Here is a 16,195-nt window from a genome sequence, read left to right on the forward strand (position 1 = left end):
AAATTATGAATAACAATAATAATCATACACACAAACACTACATTGTCTGTAGTCTTTTAAAGACTAGCCATGGTTTATCCAGGCATTACGTCCTTGTCTGTAGCAGCAAAGGATTTCAGATCAACTGAAGTCAAACGTAAATCCTGCCCTTTATTGTTCTTTAGCACCACCTAGTGGTCACAAATATTCTGTGTTTTGGATTGTTGAATAAAACACGCATTAATAACTGAAAACATATAGTAGACACCGTATCACTGGTCTGTACAGCGGGCTGTATTACATGAACTGCTTCAAACAAAACAATTAAAAGGCTGAGCACAAACCTACATATGTGTCTGTTATATGCTACTAAGAGCCAAACTGAATAAAAAAATTATAAGACAGTTGCTTATTGTAAGAATAAATCAGGGAAATAAAAGGACTTCTCAAGAGAAATAAATAATTAGAGATAATGAGCTGCATCCACCTGATGCTGGTCGATCTTTGTTTGAGACGGAAACCATGGGAGGTGTTTGGGTTTTGATCATTTGCATCGTAGCAACCCTGCAGCTAGATAAAGGCCGGCAGGTTTTCTTTCCCAGATTAATCAAACTTATAAAGCAGGAGTTTGCTGCATATAGTTAGACTGAGTAAAAATTACTTTTCTAATCCCAGAATAGTATTCTGGGTTGTAGATGGTAGACAATGAGCTGAAATTTGAAAAACCAGAAGCTCCTAATTGACAATGAATTGGAAGTCTTTCCTTTGCCATGTAATGTTCAAAGCTTTGATGAGAGGCTTTCACTCATCCTCTAAAATGACCTGATGTCAGTCGAGGCAGATGGTTTGGTTCTGCTGCAAGTTTCTCGTTAAAAAGAAGTCATTTCCACAGTCACCACATGCTTACTCAGGATGAAGAGCTGTTGCAAAGTCAATGACTTGCAATCAACTATCTACCACACAACCTTAACTTCTTAACTTGCAGATCACTACTGGCATTATTTGTACAGTCTCTGTTAGCCTTCAGCTGTTTTTTTCCATAAAAAAAATATCTATATTTGAAATCCACCAGTTCTTAAATTAATTAATTGCCTAATTAATTAAGTAGGACAGATTTGGATTAACTAAGCACAATGCCACTCACTTTTTGCAAGTAGAAATTGATATATAATATAGCAACACGCTGACATTGGGTCTTCTTTTTACCTTTAAGTAAATTTATACAGTGTTAACTAAACACTTAAGTGTTGAAATACTTAATCCCAATTTTTACTTTGTGTGTTATCCAGATTATAGTCATACAAAACAATACAGACAACAACTTGATGCAATTAATTTTTATCAATGGCACAAGGAAGGAGGGATTGCTGAATCATTTGATGCAACAGACTGTTCACCTTTGCCACATGCTTGTTGAAATGTTTTTGTAAGTTCAAATTAGAAGAAGGAAGGCATGAAACGGTTATGCATAGGTATGAAATAAGAAGCAAGCTGATTCCGAGCTGCATCTGCTTTGATTTAAAAAAATGCTATGAATGATTTTTTTAATTTTTTTTATTTCTGAATTCGTTTGAAGATTCACCTGAACATGTTACACAATTGATAAAGCAGCAGTTCTTTGAAAGCGTCCCCAGTCTGGTGTAAAGTTAAATGAGGTGGCAAACAACCACTGAAGGTCACGTTTTACCCTGTTTGCTGTCTAGGAAACTTAAAATAATGGCCCATATTTTTACGGGCGTTTCCTTGGGAACGGTGGGAAGATTACGTGGTTGACGGACATGCTGGCCAATAGGAGGGCTCGGATAGCGCAGTGTGGGCATGGCAACCTTCCTGCTCTGTTTCCCAGTTTAGTTCTGGGTGTAGTACAGTTTTAGGTCTCGCTTCCGTTGAGGTTGTAGACAGCTGTCATTAAAAAAAACGAAGTTGGATTTTCTTAAACACCAACGACCGCCGCTATGTCGAACAACAACGCCAGCAGCAACTTAGTGGTCGCCCAGAGAACCGTGAAGCAGCTCCGGTTAGAGGCCAGTACCCGGAGGATCAAGGTACGAACCCTCCGCTGACACACAAACACGGAAGACTTTTCTTTTGAACGTTGAAGCTAAGTTTAGAAATCACGAAAAAGTGGATTCTGTCACATAATGATTTGCTGAATTGCTGCCAAGCTAACCAGAAACGTAGCTAAAATATTAGTAACTCGCTGCTACTTCGAAGTTTTGAAGTTAAAGGCGTATACAAGTCAAGCTCTCTGGAAATGAGTGCGGTTATATATGAAAATGAAACATTTTAGGTACAACCACAGCTGATCCGTGGCTCCGTTGCTTGGAAATATTATGCAAAAAAAGCAGAGGCGGAAAAAGTTAGTGTAGGGAAAATAAAAAAACGAGCAAATTCTGAGCGCAAGGGGGTCAGAAGAAAACACAGTTCATGTTTATGCTGGCCATGTTTTCACACCCACGCCATATGTTGGGCTCCGCAGGTGTCCCAGGCTGCCACCGACCTGAAAAACTTCTGCATGCAGAATGCCAGCAAGGACCCGCTCCTCATAGGGGTCCCCTCCAGCGATAATCCCTTCAGACCCCCAAAGTCCTGCTCACTGTTCTGAGGTAAGACGACTTTTAAGAAATTAAGAGGCGCTTTATGCCACTGGGATGAGCCAAGTAGTAGGTATTCATCATTCTGCTGTTTCGACATAGGGCTAGGCGATGTGGCTGAAAAAATACCATGGCAACGGTTTCATAAAAGTGGATATCGATAATTATTGATTTGTTTTTTGTTTTAAGTATCTGAAATACAGCCGAACTGGCTGACTTGACTTTTTACTGTTTTATCCACAATTTATTCTTGAGCCGTTTTTCCTCATCTTCTTTCACTCCACGCTGTTTTCTTTTAAAGCAGTTATCAGATATGCAAAATCTGAAACGGCCGTTAGTTGACGTCACCAAGCTTGGTAAGAGGTTGAGCGGCTAAAACCTTTCCTCTGCCTACATCTCCCAAGATGCTGTGCGGTACTGGAGCGGAGTTCTGTGAAATGATTGGATATATATTAAAATAAATAAACAAAATAAATAATTGGATATTCTATGGGAGATATTTTATATTGATAATGATCACATGTCTATTGTGATACATATTGCTATTCAGCGCTAGTCTCAAGGTCCCAGATTCAAGACAGGTTGCTTGAGTTAATGTCCAAACAAATTTGTGTATTTATCCACTGACTCTCTGGTTATCTTAGTGTTAAACTCTCAAAGGAGTCACTGAATGCTGACCTGTTAGACCTGGTTCAGCATGAATGCTAAGGTATCTGCCATCTATAGAATATGACTCCATTCTCAGCTCACAGCTTGTGAATTTTCCCCAATCTCTTGAATGAGGTTTGCTTCGCAATTCTTTCAATGCTAAGGTTTGCTGTTATTTGTAAACTTCTTCCTTCCACCCAACTTTGCATTAATAAGCACTCTGAAGAGCCAGCTTCTTTAGCCATTGTCTTCTGTAAATTTCTGTCCTTCTCCGTGGTGACTGTCGACTGACACCACGTTTCTGATTGTGCTTGGCAGAACATAATATTTCAACATTAGAATAGAGTAGAATATACTTTATTGATCCCCAAGGGGAAATTGCTTATTGGTTGACAAGCTGCTCCTTCTGAGGTATTAGATATCAATAATACAAATATAACCATATGAGACAAAGTTTATAAAATATATATACATACCTAGGAGTGATGAGATAGTTCAAAATGACTAAATATAAATAAATAAATGCACATTTATTTATTTTGTGTTCTGTGAGTTCTTGCAAGTGTTCCCTTAACGACGAGGAGGAAGATCTGCATTTCCGTAGTGCTATAAAGTTACCCTTTTTTAAACAAGGTATATCTGGCAAATCAAAAATAAAGTTTGAATTGTTAAAAGTAGAAAAAAAGAACAATCCATTTGTTAAATAGTGATTCTGTCCTTTAGACCATATGTGAAGAAAAAAATTCTGAAGAATCAACAATTTTTTTAAAGCTTAATTTTATTTTTCCAGCCCTGGAGAAACTAAAATCAAATAGGATGCTTTTCGAAACGTTGAACGGACCCGGATCTACTTTCCTCTAAGAATATACACAGAGACTTCAGCTAACCATCCCAATCCAACTACAAACTGAATAAAAAAAACATAAAAAACTCACATTAAGATATGATTTATTTGGACATCATTGGGCCACTATAAACATTGTCAGAGACAGTTCTCCCTCACAGAGTGTGGCATCGCCTCTGCTTCTAATATAAACAGAGACTACTGGGAAAAAGGAGGATTGTTTCTCCGTTTTTGTTTTTGGTTACTGTTCTCAAAGAGAAATTGGAACTGGATAAAGGCGACATCGGAAGGTCAAAGTTTTACAGAAATCAGATCCAAAATTGTAAATGGTGCATTTCTGATCCAGAAAAATCTATTGATAAGCCCAAATCAGGAAAAAGTACTAAAGACTTGTATTGTTTTAATTTGCTATTATTTTCATCAGAAACTGTCATTTGCATTTATATATATATATATAAACTTCCTCATGTTGGAAATATGCAGCAGTTCCACATTGTGGCATTTCTGCTATTTTGCCTTCTATTACAAAACAGGAAATCTCATAAACCACTTTTCTTCCTTCAGGCTGGATGAGCAACCTACATGTGAAAGGCATGATGTGGAAAGGCTTAAGACATGTTTGGGTAAAGTTGAGTAATTACCGTGTTGCAGTAACGGTGCTGGAAATTTCTCTGCTGTCTGCAGAATTATGTGAGCTGGGAAACGCCACCGGTGCCAAATAAAACAAGATATTTTCACTTCGAAGGGATTTGCCCTGTTGTGGCACCAGAAGTATTGGCGTTCATGATGAAACAAGACTGGAACACCAAAGTCTGATTGAATCGTATTAAACGTCTGATTTTCTCTGCTCTCTTCCAGCTGCAGAAGGAACGCGAAGGATTCCTCGACCGTCAAAGCTTCAGTTCACCTCTCGTCTGCGTCGTCGTAGACTTGTTCTGCAGCGCCTCACGGTGGCTGGAGGGAAAACACACTCGGTGCTGAAGATTTTTCGGGGCTTGATGTCTATCTACTATTTTATTTTATTTTATTTTTTTTTTGTTGCCAAAACTAAAGGTATCATATCTCCCATCTATTACACGAAAGCACGGCCGAACTCTTACTTCTTCAACAAACAAGCAGAAGATGTTCCTGACACTAACTTGACTAATGATTAATCTGGCTTTGCCTAAGTGCTCAACATCTATTTACAGACTGTTACCGCTGTTTGCTTTTTCAGCCGGTGCCCTTTTGAGGGGCAGGTGGAGGGATATTAAACGTAAATTCGATGCAGGTTCTGTCCCATCTGCGCTGTTTTGTGTGGTTTATCTCTGTAAAACATTTTAAGAAAGAATTAATGTCCAACTACATTGCTGGCCAACTAACTGTACCGGTGCCTTTTGTAAAGATTCAAGTATTTAAGCGAAAAGTGTCACAGTGAACCTGGGGTACTACAACAGGACATACTTTAACATTAGGATAAGTGTTAGTTTGTTATTCTTTTGCTTCTTTCACTCACCTGTTATCTACGTTTCAGTCCTTTTCGTTGAATCTTTTTATTTAAAATAAAAACACGTAAAGGCCTTACACTATTTGGATAGTGGTAGCAGCGTTAATTTATTTCACATTGCACGAACGCTTGCGTCTGTATTGAAATCCTTCGGTTTTGTTTGTATTTAATGAGTCAGTCGTCGTTTTTCCACGCTGGAATCAACCAAAAATCTTTCCTGCTGTCTGTTGGCGCTCGCCTTCGTTTTCTGCGCAACGTTTGAGTGATTAGGAAACGACAGAAATTACTGCCAGTGACTTTTTCCACGACAAAATCGGAAGTAAATTTTTTGAAAGTATCACTTTTCTAATTCGTGACTGCTTTGTGACAGACAGGACTTGAGGCATTCCTGAAAAGTAGCCGCGTGTATTTTGATGCTTTTCCAATCAAATTATTTGAATGAAGTTGGCCTAAATTGGATTTAAAAATGATCGTTTTATTGTCGATTGGATTGGCTCTTTGCTGTGACGGGGAGCTGCTGGACCGGATTTGCTTTGTGTCGTCAAATACTAGAAATCTGCACAAAGCCACAAGAATTACTGTTACCTGTCACCTCAATGATTTGTGATGAATGCAATGTGTTTGTATGAAAGGAAATAAATAAAAAATATATATATACTTGCAACATGTGTGTTTTGCTCTTTTTGCTGTTTTGTTAAATAAGGTATTGAAGCACAACTCATAATGTTCTGAGAAAACGGGAAAAAAATTTTCGTGTGTAGTCGTCTAATCTTGTTAAAATAATTAATGACACACGCTGACTTCATGCGACTCTTCTGACCCAAAGCTGTTTCAGCTCTTCTGGATGTGTTGAACACGCTGACTTTCAGAGAGCCAGCCGAGCGTGTCTCATAATGAGGGTGGCTGTCGTGACCCCTTGCGCGTTTTTCCGCAGCGCGGCCTGTAACGCGTTCAGGAGGAACCCTGAGTGAGAAGCAGTTACTGATATGAAGCTCTACAGGAAACCTCTTGCTCAACTGAATCCAAAGCGTGCCCTGCCTCATGTGTGTATGGTTGGTAATTAGCAGAAGTGCTGTCACCTGGAAATAAAAGCAGCAGCAGCTGTGAGCAAGTCTGACTGCTAACAGCTGGAAATGTACACATAGGCGTGTTGACCTGAAATGTACGCATGTATGGCTTGTGGATCACGTTGCTATGCTCATAGTTTCTACGTGTTCAATTCATAAATGTGATTTTATGTGGATTTAGATGGCGTACAGATTTGAACAGAGCAAAGTTGGTGGAAAACAGGAACTTTCAGGTTTCATTTGAACTTATCGTTCATGTGCACATTGATACCTTTATCCACATTAGCACTGAATATTCTCTAATGTTCCCCTTTTTTTTTCCTGCTTTGGTTTATATTACGCTGCAGATTCGTATCTCCAGAGGGATACAAGCACTTCCTGGTGGGCTGACGGACAGGACTGCAACGAGCAAGGAGATTCCCTCAGGGTGGGTAAAAGAGGCTCAGCTACCAAGCAAACCACTTGACCTATCAAGCTTGGTTCACAGCCTTTAATCTTTTTCTCCATTTTCTGGTAAAGTCATGAACATAAACTCTTAACCTATTTTATGTGGTAGCGCCACACAATAATACGCATTTGTGAAACAGAAGAAAAAGGATGCATAGTTTCTAAAATTTGTGGTGCATGTTTTGCAGAATGCCACTAGCTCACACAGAATGGATGGGTGACATTTGTCGACATACATTTTTATATCTTGCCACAGATTTTAAAATGGGTTCAGATCTGGACTTTGACTGAGCCATTCTAACATATGGCTGTGCTTTGATTTTAAACAGGGAGGGTCAAATTTGGCTCCTGGGTATGTTATCGAGTTCTACTGAAATTATTTAAAATCAAAGCAATTTAAGGTTTTACACTTGCATGAGGAGGAGCATCATGGCAAAAGCTGGAGCGCTCCACTTGTGAAAGTAAAATTTGCTGTGCCTCACCTTGACATGTGGATATCATTTCTGATGCCACACAAAAAAAAAACATAAAAAATACAGTGGGTTTTATTTGCAGGAATCAGAGTAAAACAGAGTGAAAACAAATGTGTCATACTCTCTGTTGGTATATCTCACACAACACCCCCTTGACCCAAACCAAAAAATGTGAAAGGTCAAAGGGTGTGAGGACTTTTTCATGGAACTGTCATCTTACAGGATCAGCTCAGAGTGACGGATGAGCATGTGGCCAGGCTTCAGGGAGATCTGAGATCTGAGCGTTTAAAAGTAAGCCCAGTGCTTTTGAGAGCGAGAACTTCCTGATTGAGTTTACCTTAAGTGGCGCTTTCCTTCCTGCCAGAGTTCCCGTCTGCAGCTGCAGTGCAGCCAACAGGAGGCGGAGCTGAAGCGCAGAGAGATGCTCTGCAGTAGACTGAAGGAGAGGCTCTCACAGCTGACTGACAGACACAAAGGGCCATGTGAGACTTCAGGATTATTTCAAACAAGCTTATTTAAAATAAGATTTATCGCATGGGTTTTCTCTGTTCCCGATGCAGCTATAGAAGTAATAAACTTCCCTCCTGGAAGCAGAGGCAAAAGGGAGCAACTCGGCAAATCGGTCAGGTTCACTGCCGGGTATGTGGACGGTTGCTTGTTAAAGGTCGCTGAGGTTTTGGCCTGTTGAGTTGGACCCCTCCTTCAGACTGCAGCTCTCTCCTCCCGACAGGCGAGAAGAGGCTGCGCTGCGCCTGATGCTGGAGCGTAGAGAGGCCGAGCTGAGGGAGGCCATGAAGCTGCGCCACAGCCTCACCACTCTGCTGCACGCACTGCGAGTCGACATGGAGCAGGTCAGCGAAGGGACGAGTGGCCAGCATCCATGGGTCAGTCCAGAAAAGGAAATGCTAGTAAACACTAGTAGCATTAGTAGGTACACGTAGCACTACTCTCTGCTCAAAACGGGTCAGTTCTTTTGTCCTGAGTAAAGTCAACTTTTAGACATCAGTCACACTAATGCAAACAGGTTTATAAATGGTCAGGACAAACCTTTTTAACTACAATTGAAGAAACATGACGTATATAACCTGGAGTGAACCCTCTAATCCAGGGGTCGTGGAGGCCCGGCCTCCTGCACGTTTTAGTTCTCTCCCTGCTTTAACGCACCTGGATCAAATGATGGCTTGTTAGAAGGCCTAAGAAGAACATTGACTTGCTGAAAAGGTTGTTGCTACCACCAGGGAGAGAACTAAAACATGCAGGATGCCTGCTCTAATCTTTTATTTATTTATTTTTTTTTAAGTGGTTGCCAGAGTTTTTGGACGTTACCCGAGATGGAGAGAAAAAGTTGGATGAAACTGAAGCGGCGCTTGGCGAGCACCTGACTGGAGGAGTGGTTCAGAGCTGGAGGCTGGTGCAGAAGAAGCTGCAAAGCGTCTTGTCCGAAGGTGAATGGCTGACGATAAATCTCGTGAGGTGTTTTGTGACCAAACCAGTTGTCAAAAGCTCCAAGGAATTGATTCTGTCTGCAGGTCAAACAGCTGCTGGTACCGACCACGATAAGCTCATGGCTCAGCTGGAGATCGAACTGAGAGAGAGTCAGGAGGTGGTTAGGTTGCAGCAGCAGCTTCTGCAGGTACCTGCCGCCTTTTCATTAAATCTTTCAGTAAGCCGTGAACGGTCTGAGGGAGACCTGCTCTGGCTGCTTCTCGTAGGACAGCCTGGTCTCCACGGTCCCATCCGAACTCTCGGATTCCTACTTTTTGGAGGAGTGGGAACGTCTTCAGATGTCCTGGGCAGAGCTGACTCATCAGAGGAGGACTTTTGAAAGGGAGCGCCAAGCGTTTACCGATGCTGCCATTCGACTGAGCCACGAGGTAAGATGGAGTTGAGGTTGAATTAGGATTATCGGTAATCAATTATTCTGGTAATTAATCAGATAAAAGCAAGGTACATTCTACAGATTTTATTCTTTTATCATTTATGCCTTTTTATACAATATTGAAAACCTATTAAAAGATGCCATTTTTTATTTTATTTTTTTTAGACTAAAAAAATATTTTATTGTTTAAAATGTAAACTAGTCCTCTGTAAATATAGTTTTGGCTAAACCATACATTCAGATAAAGGTGTTAAATGCAAAATGTGCATTATTCATTTATTTATTTTACAGTTTTGGCTAAGTTACTGCTCTGAATATGTTTCAGCAAATGGCCTAAGCTCAGTTATTTCAATAATTTGTTGTTTCAGCCATAGATTAAACCATAGGTTAAAATTAAGTGGTTTGTTGTCATGGGAGACCTTGCCTGTCAAATTAATCACTTATTGAAATAATTTTACAAAAATGTGTATTTTGTCCACAGCGCCGTGATTTTGAACAACAACGGGGCCTGTTCTTAAAGCAGCAGTATCTGTGTGATTCGCCTTTGTTTCAAAAAGAAGCAACAAACCGGAGGGACAGCAGTGCTTTCAGTGAGTTAAGGGTTGACCGTGTTGGGAATCATAAGCAAGGGACTGGATGAAGGTCCAGACTGAGACTTTTGACTCTGTTGTATGTTTCATGTTTAGCACATTAGCTTCACCTTTCAAATATCTGTGGTGCAGATTTCGCTGGTGTGGGAGGAGCCAACTTATCCGGCTGTCTTCCCATCAGTCCATCACCCAGCGACTCTGGGAACGTTGCTGCTCATGGATTACATGAGGGAAGGGTCAGAGTTCAAACGCCCAGCACACCTCAACTGTACTCCGCTCTCAATCTAACATACAATAACCAGTTAGTGTTACCACAAAGTTGGTCAAATGTAATATACGATGCTTTACAGAGGTGTCTATATAGCATTTGGTTTTTTTGGGTTTTTTTTTGTTTTTTTACAACCTCACAACTATGTCAAGATCTTTAGTTAGAATGTGAAAAAGTACAAATTCTACTGCAAGACACTGTTTGAGTTCCTGTGATGCAGGGGCTCCATCTTGCCCCAACCAGCTGTGCAAATGGTTCAATGAATTGTTTCTCAATTTAAGGACTGAGAGTTTTGCTTCATAAATTTATCTGACTAAGCTCAGATCTTCATCAAGTTTAATGATGTTCTTCCGCAGGTCCAGAGAAGCTGATCACCGCTTGGAGACGTGGGAGGGCAGCGCTGACAGGAGACCACACACAACCTGGTCTTCATTTTTGAGCTGGTCGTGATACAAGCTGCTTCAGTTGATGTTTCCACCTTCAGTATTTGTCTTTTTAACAAATTTAATAAAAGGATTTATTTTTGTTTTAAAACCTGGTTGTCGATCATAATGCACTGCCGACTGATGTTTTGAGACATTCTCTGAATATTACTAAAATCAGGGGCGCTGCCAGGAATCTTGGGCCCCATGACAAAATTAACCTACAACCTAACTTTACTACTTTGCTGCTGAACACCTTCACCGTCAAGTGCTTCAAGCAGGAACGAACCATTTCATGCAGATCCAGGGGGGTTAAGTGCAAATATGGATGTGTGCATTTTGGTCTAGAAGGGGTAACATTTAATTTTTACTGATTAAAAACAATTTTAGAAAACACAATATAATGTATATATATATATTTTTTTCCCCCGCCAGGGGGTCTTTTGTGGGCTCTAGTGTCCCTTATTCGAAAGTAGGCTGACAGGAGAGAGGGGAAGACATGCGGGTCCGGGAATCGAACCCACGACGTTGAGGACTGAAGGCTTCCAAATGTGGGTCACGCTATCCCCTACACCACCACAGCACGCCCAGGAAACACTATATAATTAATTTTGTAATCGACAGGGCCCCATTTTTTCATTTCTATGTACAAAAAAGATTGAGGAAGGCCCCCTGTTGGTCAGGGGCCCTTGGACTTGTCATAACCTTTCCCCCCATACTTTGCCCCTGACTAAAAGTAAAATCGTCTCCTGACCGCCAGTCTCATAACAGCTTTCTGACGTTTGATTTCCAACTTAAATTCAAAAGCAAAAGAAACAGTTATCCAGTCTTAATCTGGAAGGACAAAAAGTGCTATTTCTTTCCATATCATGCAGATAGCATAAATGCTATCTTCTGACAATACCCAAGTAGCAGTGGATCAACACCCAGAGCGAATATTAATAAAAGTTGAACGCAACTGAACACTTGTGCTGAAGCGGCTGAGCTGTTCCAGTGTCCTCCCTCCTCCTCCTCTCTCACCCAATCACGAGTTATGCTCCGGACGGAGTCTCTGAGACAGTAGGCCACCTGGGGCCGTTGCTATGGTAATTAATGGTCAGTGCGCAAGTGCCAGCTCTGATCACTCATCCTGCTGCTCAGAGTTGCGTGTTTTGCTGCTGTGTTTATCCTGAAAATGCATGACTGTACTCTGAAGCACATTGGCAGAAAACCATGAGCGTTACAAAACTTTCGAACAGATTTTACCGGAGGAGCAGACAAGTGTATCAATGTCATGACCGAGTTTCATACCAAAAGGGCGATATTTGTGGCCGTCACGGTGCAATACACACTAATTGAGCTGGTCTTTGGGGGTCGTTTTTTGCTTTTTTTGTCGCCATATTAACTCAGAATCTCAGGCAAACAGTAGACTGTAGCTAAGCTAACTATGCTGAATGGTTGATAATCACAGTCTACCCACCTCTTGGAGAAAAACTGGGTTACAAATTGACACTTCTACCTTTTTCTCTCTCTGCCTCTATTTTTTGACAACCTAACTTTACTATTTTGCTGCTGAACACCGTCACCGTCAAGCAGGAACGAACCATTTCATGCAGGTCAAGGGGAGTTAAGTGCAAATATGGATGTGTGCCTTTTGGTCTAGAAGGGTTAACATTTAATTTTTACTGATAAAAACAATTTTAGAAAACACAATATAATTAATTTTGTAATTGACAGGCCCCCGTTTTTTTCATTTCTATGTACAAACGAAAAAAAATGGGAGGGGTCAGGGAGAAAATCACAAACCCTGCATCATTCTGGGAGCAGAATGATACAGGGTACGCATCCACATATTAATACAGATCCGACGGTATCTGCGAATCAGTTTTCTTGCCCAAAAAAGTGTTTTAATTTGTTGAGTGATTATGTGGATACTTGATGGAGAAAGAGGAAATAAGCACTTTTGCAGGAAAGATCACAGAAGGAAATGCGAATGATCTGTGGAAGTAAAAAAAGAAAAAAGATGGGTTTTATCCATAAAAGTTTTATTATGTATATTTAATTCTCAGTGCTTATTTTTGTTTCCTATTTTCGTATCACTTTGCTGACATAAAAGAGTATCCAGTTTTTAAAATAAAAAAGAGATTGACACTGGAAAGGTTTTTTGCGTTACACTAACTTGGTGTATTTCTGTAAAAACGCCATTAAAACTTACTAAACTATAATTATGGCGCTTCAATAAACCATAGAAAGAGCTGAAATGATCAAACAACATAGTAAAGTTTGAGAAAGAACATTCCTGCCACTCTGACATGGTTCAGTCAAAACAGCAAAGTTTGCAATAACATTCTGAAAATGAAAAGCCGGTAGACGATATCAGTTTCTAAACTTCCACGCGTGGGAGGAAGGACCTGGCGTCTTGTGGGATATGCTATGATTGGAGGATAGTGAGAGGCGCACGCGTTGCGCTTGAGCTCTCCTGATTGGCTGCTGGTACTCCTGGAGACTCGTTTGCCTAATTAACGATAGCAGGTGGCTGTGCGCACCCAGGTGCACTTTTCTGTCGTCGTTCTGCGTCTTTTCTGGTAAAAAAAAAAAAACTCGATCGCCAGGCAGACGAGAAAACAAACCCAGGGAAGGAGACAGAATGAATGGCATGGTGTTGGGGCTCTTTCACCACCTGCCGCGCTTCATGGAGTCAAACAACAAAAGTTTTCAGCCCTGGAGGGATTATATGGGACTGTCGGACACGGTCAGAGAGATCTTGCGTCGGAATAGCACCGGTGATTCCGTCCTGCCACATCTCAAAGCGCGTCACTCCCAACCCGATCGTTTCAGCGGAACTTTAGCGTCGATGCGCATGAACGCAGAATCCTGCGAATCCCTGCTGTCTGGCTCCGCGGCTATGCTGAACCCAGAGGATATGTTTCGGTTCTCACCGGAGTCGGCCAGTGCCGATCCGGTGCAGACACCGGGTGATTCCAGGTGTCGCCCCAAGGACCGCAGGAGTACCGCGAGTCGCTTCAAGGCTCCGGCTCCAGAGCCGCCTGAGCGTCCCTCTTCCAGGTTCTGCAGTTTTTGTAAACATAACGGTGAGTCCGAGCTGGTCTACGGATCCCACTGGCTGAAGAACCAGGCTGGAGAGGTTTTGTGTCCCTACCTGCGCCAGTACGTGTGTCCACTATGCGGCGCCACTGGGGCCAGAGCCCACACCAAACGATTCTGTCCCAAAGTGGACAGCTCCTACAGCTCGGTGTACACCAAGACCAGGCGCTGATTTAACAGGTGGCCTTGAGACCCTACACAAAAAGAAGCTTCCCCCTTTTTTTCCCTTCTTTGTGTGCATTTTAATTATTATAATAATTCAGTATAAGTGTGGCTTTTACTTTTGTGTGTTGCTTGCTTTGTATTCTCATTTGCATGCTTTGTTTTTATTTATTATTATATATTTATTCGCATGTTTTCTGTTTGGAGTTATTTAATTTAAACATTGTCTGTTTGCAGTTTTGAATTTTGCATAATTCAAAAAAAAAAAAAAAAAACGACTGCCGGATATGTTTGGAAGGAGAGAGGACAAAAAAAAGGGAAATGTTTGCTTTTTTTGTTGTTGAATACTTTTAGAACATGGTCGACACATGTCCAGGTTCATATACACTTTACCAAATGCATTGAAGGACTACAACGAAATCAGCACTCTGGGAGAACAGCTTCACCAATATTACCTTTTTCTACAGTATGTTTATAATGTGACCATGTCGGCATTTTAAGCTTTTAATGGGGCACCTTCTCTTCTGTGTTCTGGATTCTGGGAGCATGTTTTATTTGGAATATTGGCTATTTATGCCACTGTAGCTCATGTAAAGTTTGTAAATATTTCTGTGGTTCCAGTTATAAACAAGTGGCTAAACTTGAAAATGCATTTTTTTTCTCTTCTCATTGCTAGTGTAGTGACCAACGGCTGAAATGCGATACTGTCATTTTGCTTTAAAAATGCAGATCATAAAAAAGCCTCAGTGTGTTTAGAACCTTGTTATGATGTTGGATTGTTTGTCCGAATGCCTGGCATATTTAGAAGTGTCTTAAATTTACGATGAGCACTGTAAAATGGCGGTGAATGTGTGAAAGGTAAGGTAGATATTTTATATCAAAAAGATTGCATACGGAAGTTGAATGCAAGAGGCTTCTCTCAACTGGGGAGAGTTTTTATTTTTATTTTTTAAATCAACCAGGGCTGTTTTGATTTCACTGAAGCGTTGTGAATACTTACCAGATTCACAACGCTTCACTACTTCCACATTTAGTCTTTTTCCAATCCATTTTCTAAAACCCTTTGTCCCTAATGGGGTCAGGAGGGTTGCTGGTGTCAATCCCCAGCTAACGTTCCGGGCGAGAGGCGGGGTTCACCCTGGACAGGTCGCCAGTCTGTCGCAGGGCAACACAGAGACATACAGGACAAACAACCATTCACACACACACTCACACCTAGGGAGAATTTAGAGAGACCAATTTACCTAAGAGTCATGTTTTTGGATTGTGGGAGGAAGCCGGAGAACCCGGAGAGAACCCACCATGCACAGGGAGAACATGCAAACTCCATGCAGAAAGAGTCAAACTGAAGGAGTTCAGAAAGGGATTCGAACTCATGACCTTCTTGCTGGTTCTTCTGGGCAACAGCTCCACCAACTGTGGCACTGTGCAGCAGTCTTTTTCCAAATTGTATTAATTTATTTACTCCCAAGTGCTACACATAAATACCTTGTTATAATGTAGAAAAAGTTGTTTTGTTTTTTTTTTGCAAATTCTTTACAAATAGAAAACCGTTTAAGTATCGACAGCTATTCACACTTTTTTTGTTTCATCTTTAGCAGCACTTGCATCCTTTTTGATGTTGTTGATGATAAACTTTGGATAAAACAGGAAACGTCACATCATTGGCAGTATTTCAGATATTTAAAACCAAATCAATAATTAACTGATAGAAAACGCCTATATTGTGATAATGTCCAACCCTATAATAAGCTTATCTTGCCTACCTTTAGGGAAGTCTTCTTCCCAGTTCTTAAGCTCCATCATAGGAGATATGTGAGCCATTTTTAGCTCTCTCCATAGATGCTCAATCAGATTTGAGTTTGGATTCTGGCTTGGCGGCTCTAGAACATTAAGAGTGGCTCTGGAGACTTTGAGATACTGGTGTGTTCTTTGGGTTATTGTCCTGAAAAATGAACTGTCTCTCCAGTCTGAGGGGAAGACGCTCCAAAGCAGTTTTTCATCCAGGGGGTCTCTGAACATCGATGAACAGTCATCTTTCCCTCTATCCTGACCAGCAGAAATGGCTGTCATTTCAGTAAGATTCTCCTCTCTCCACAGAAGAAAACTGGAGCTCCAACAGTGACCATCGTGTTCTTAGTTACCTCCCTGATTGACACCCTTCTCCCCTGATTGCTCACCTTAGACGCTCAGCTAGCTCTGGTTAGAGTCCTGCTGGTTCCAAATATCTTCCAATGACCAATGGTGAAGGC

General features: G+C 41.1%; 3 protein-coding genes across 7 annotated transcripts; all 3 read left to right on the forward strand.

Moving 5' to 3' along the window:
* The first annotated feature begins 1,765 nt into the window (after positions 1 to 1,765).
* Positions 1,766 to 5,335, forward strand: si:ch211-286b5.5 (uncharacterized protein LOC100003596 homolog). Its single transcript, XM_044114410.1, has 3 exons — positions 1,766 to 2,024; positions 2,459 to 2,585; positions 4,924 to 5,335. Exons 1-2 carry the CDS (start codon positions 1,935 to 1,937, stop codon positions 2,582 to 2,584), a joined length of 216 nt encoding a protein of 71 aa, XP_043970345.1. The 5' UTR covers positions 1,766 to 1,934; the 3' UTR covers position 2,585; positions 4,924 to 5,335.
* Positions 5,336 to 6,607: 1,272 nt separating this feature from the next.
* Positions 6,608 to 10,809, forward strand: si:ch211-286b5.4 (afadin- and alpha-actinin-binding protein). 5 transcript variants are annotated; one of them, XM_044114352.1, is made up of 13 exons: positions 6,608 to 6,713; positions 6,800 to 6,851; positions 6,966 to 7,045; positions 7,761 to 7,829; positions 7,903 to 8,020; positions 8,099 to 8,177; positions 8,269 to 8,389; positions 8,839 to 8,983; positions 9,068 to 9,171; positions 9,251 to 9,412; positions 9,899 to 10,007; positions 10,140 to 10,308; positions 10,632 to 10,809. In XM_044114352.1, exons 2-13 carry the CDS (start codon positions 6,800 to 6,802, stop codon positions 10,723 to 10,725), a joined length of 1,302 nt encoding a protein of 433 aa, XP_043970287.1. In that variant the 5' UTR covers positions 6,608 to 6,713; the 3' UTR covers positions 10,726 to 10,809. The 5 variants fall into 5 exon arrangements, with proteins under 5 accessions (XP_043970287.1, XP_043970286.1, XP_043970288.1 ...); XM_044114351.1 differs by having other exon boundaries at positions 6,631 to 6,713; positions 8,269 to 8,422; XM_044114353.1 differs by having other exon boundaries at positions 6,631 to 6,713; positions 8,269 to 8,422; positions 10,140 to 10,243.
* Positions 10,810 to 13,142: 2,333 nt separating this feature from the next.
* On the forward strand, positions 13,143 to 14,586 carry nanos3 (nanos homolog 3). The gene has a single exon (XM_044114395.1). The coding sequence runs from the start codon at positions 13,324 to 13,326 to the stop codon at positions 13,951 to 13,953; it is 630 nt and encodes a 209-aa protein (XP_043970330.1). The 5' UTR covers positions 13,143 to 13,323; the 3' UTR covers positions 13,954 to 14,586.
* The last annotated feature ends 1,609 nt before the right edge of the window (positions 14,587 to 16,195 follow it).

The sequence above is a fragment of the Gambusia affinis genome, linkage group LG04 (assembly GCF_019740435.1).
Source record: "Gambusia affinis linkage group LG04, SWU_Gaff_1.0, whole genome shotgun sequence".
Lineage (NCBI taxonomy): Eukaryota > Metazoa > Chordata > Actinopteri > Cyprinodontiformes > Poeciliidae > Gambusia > Gambusia affinis.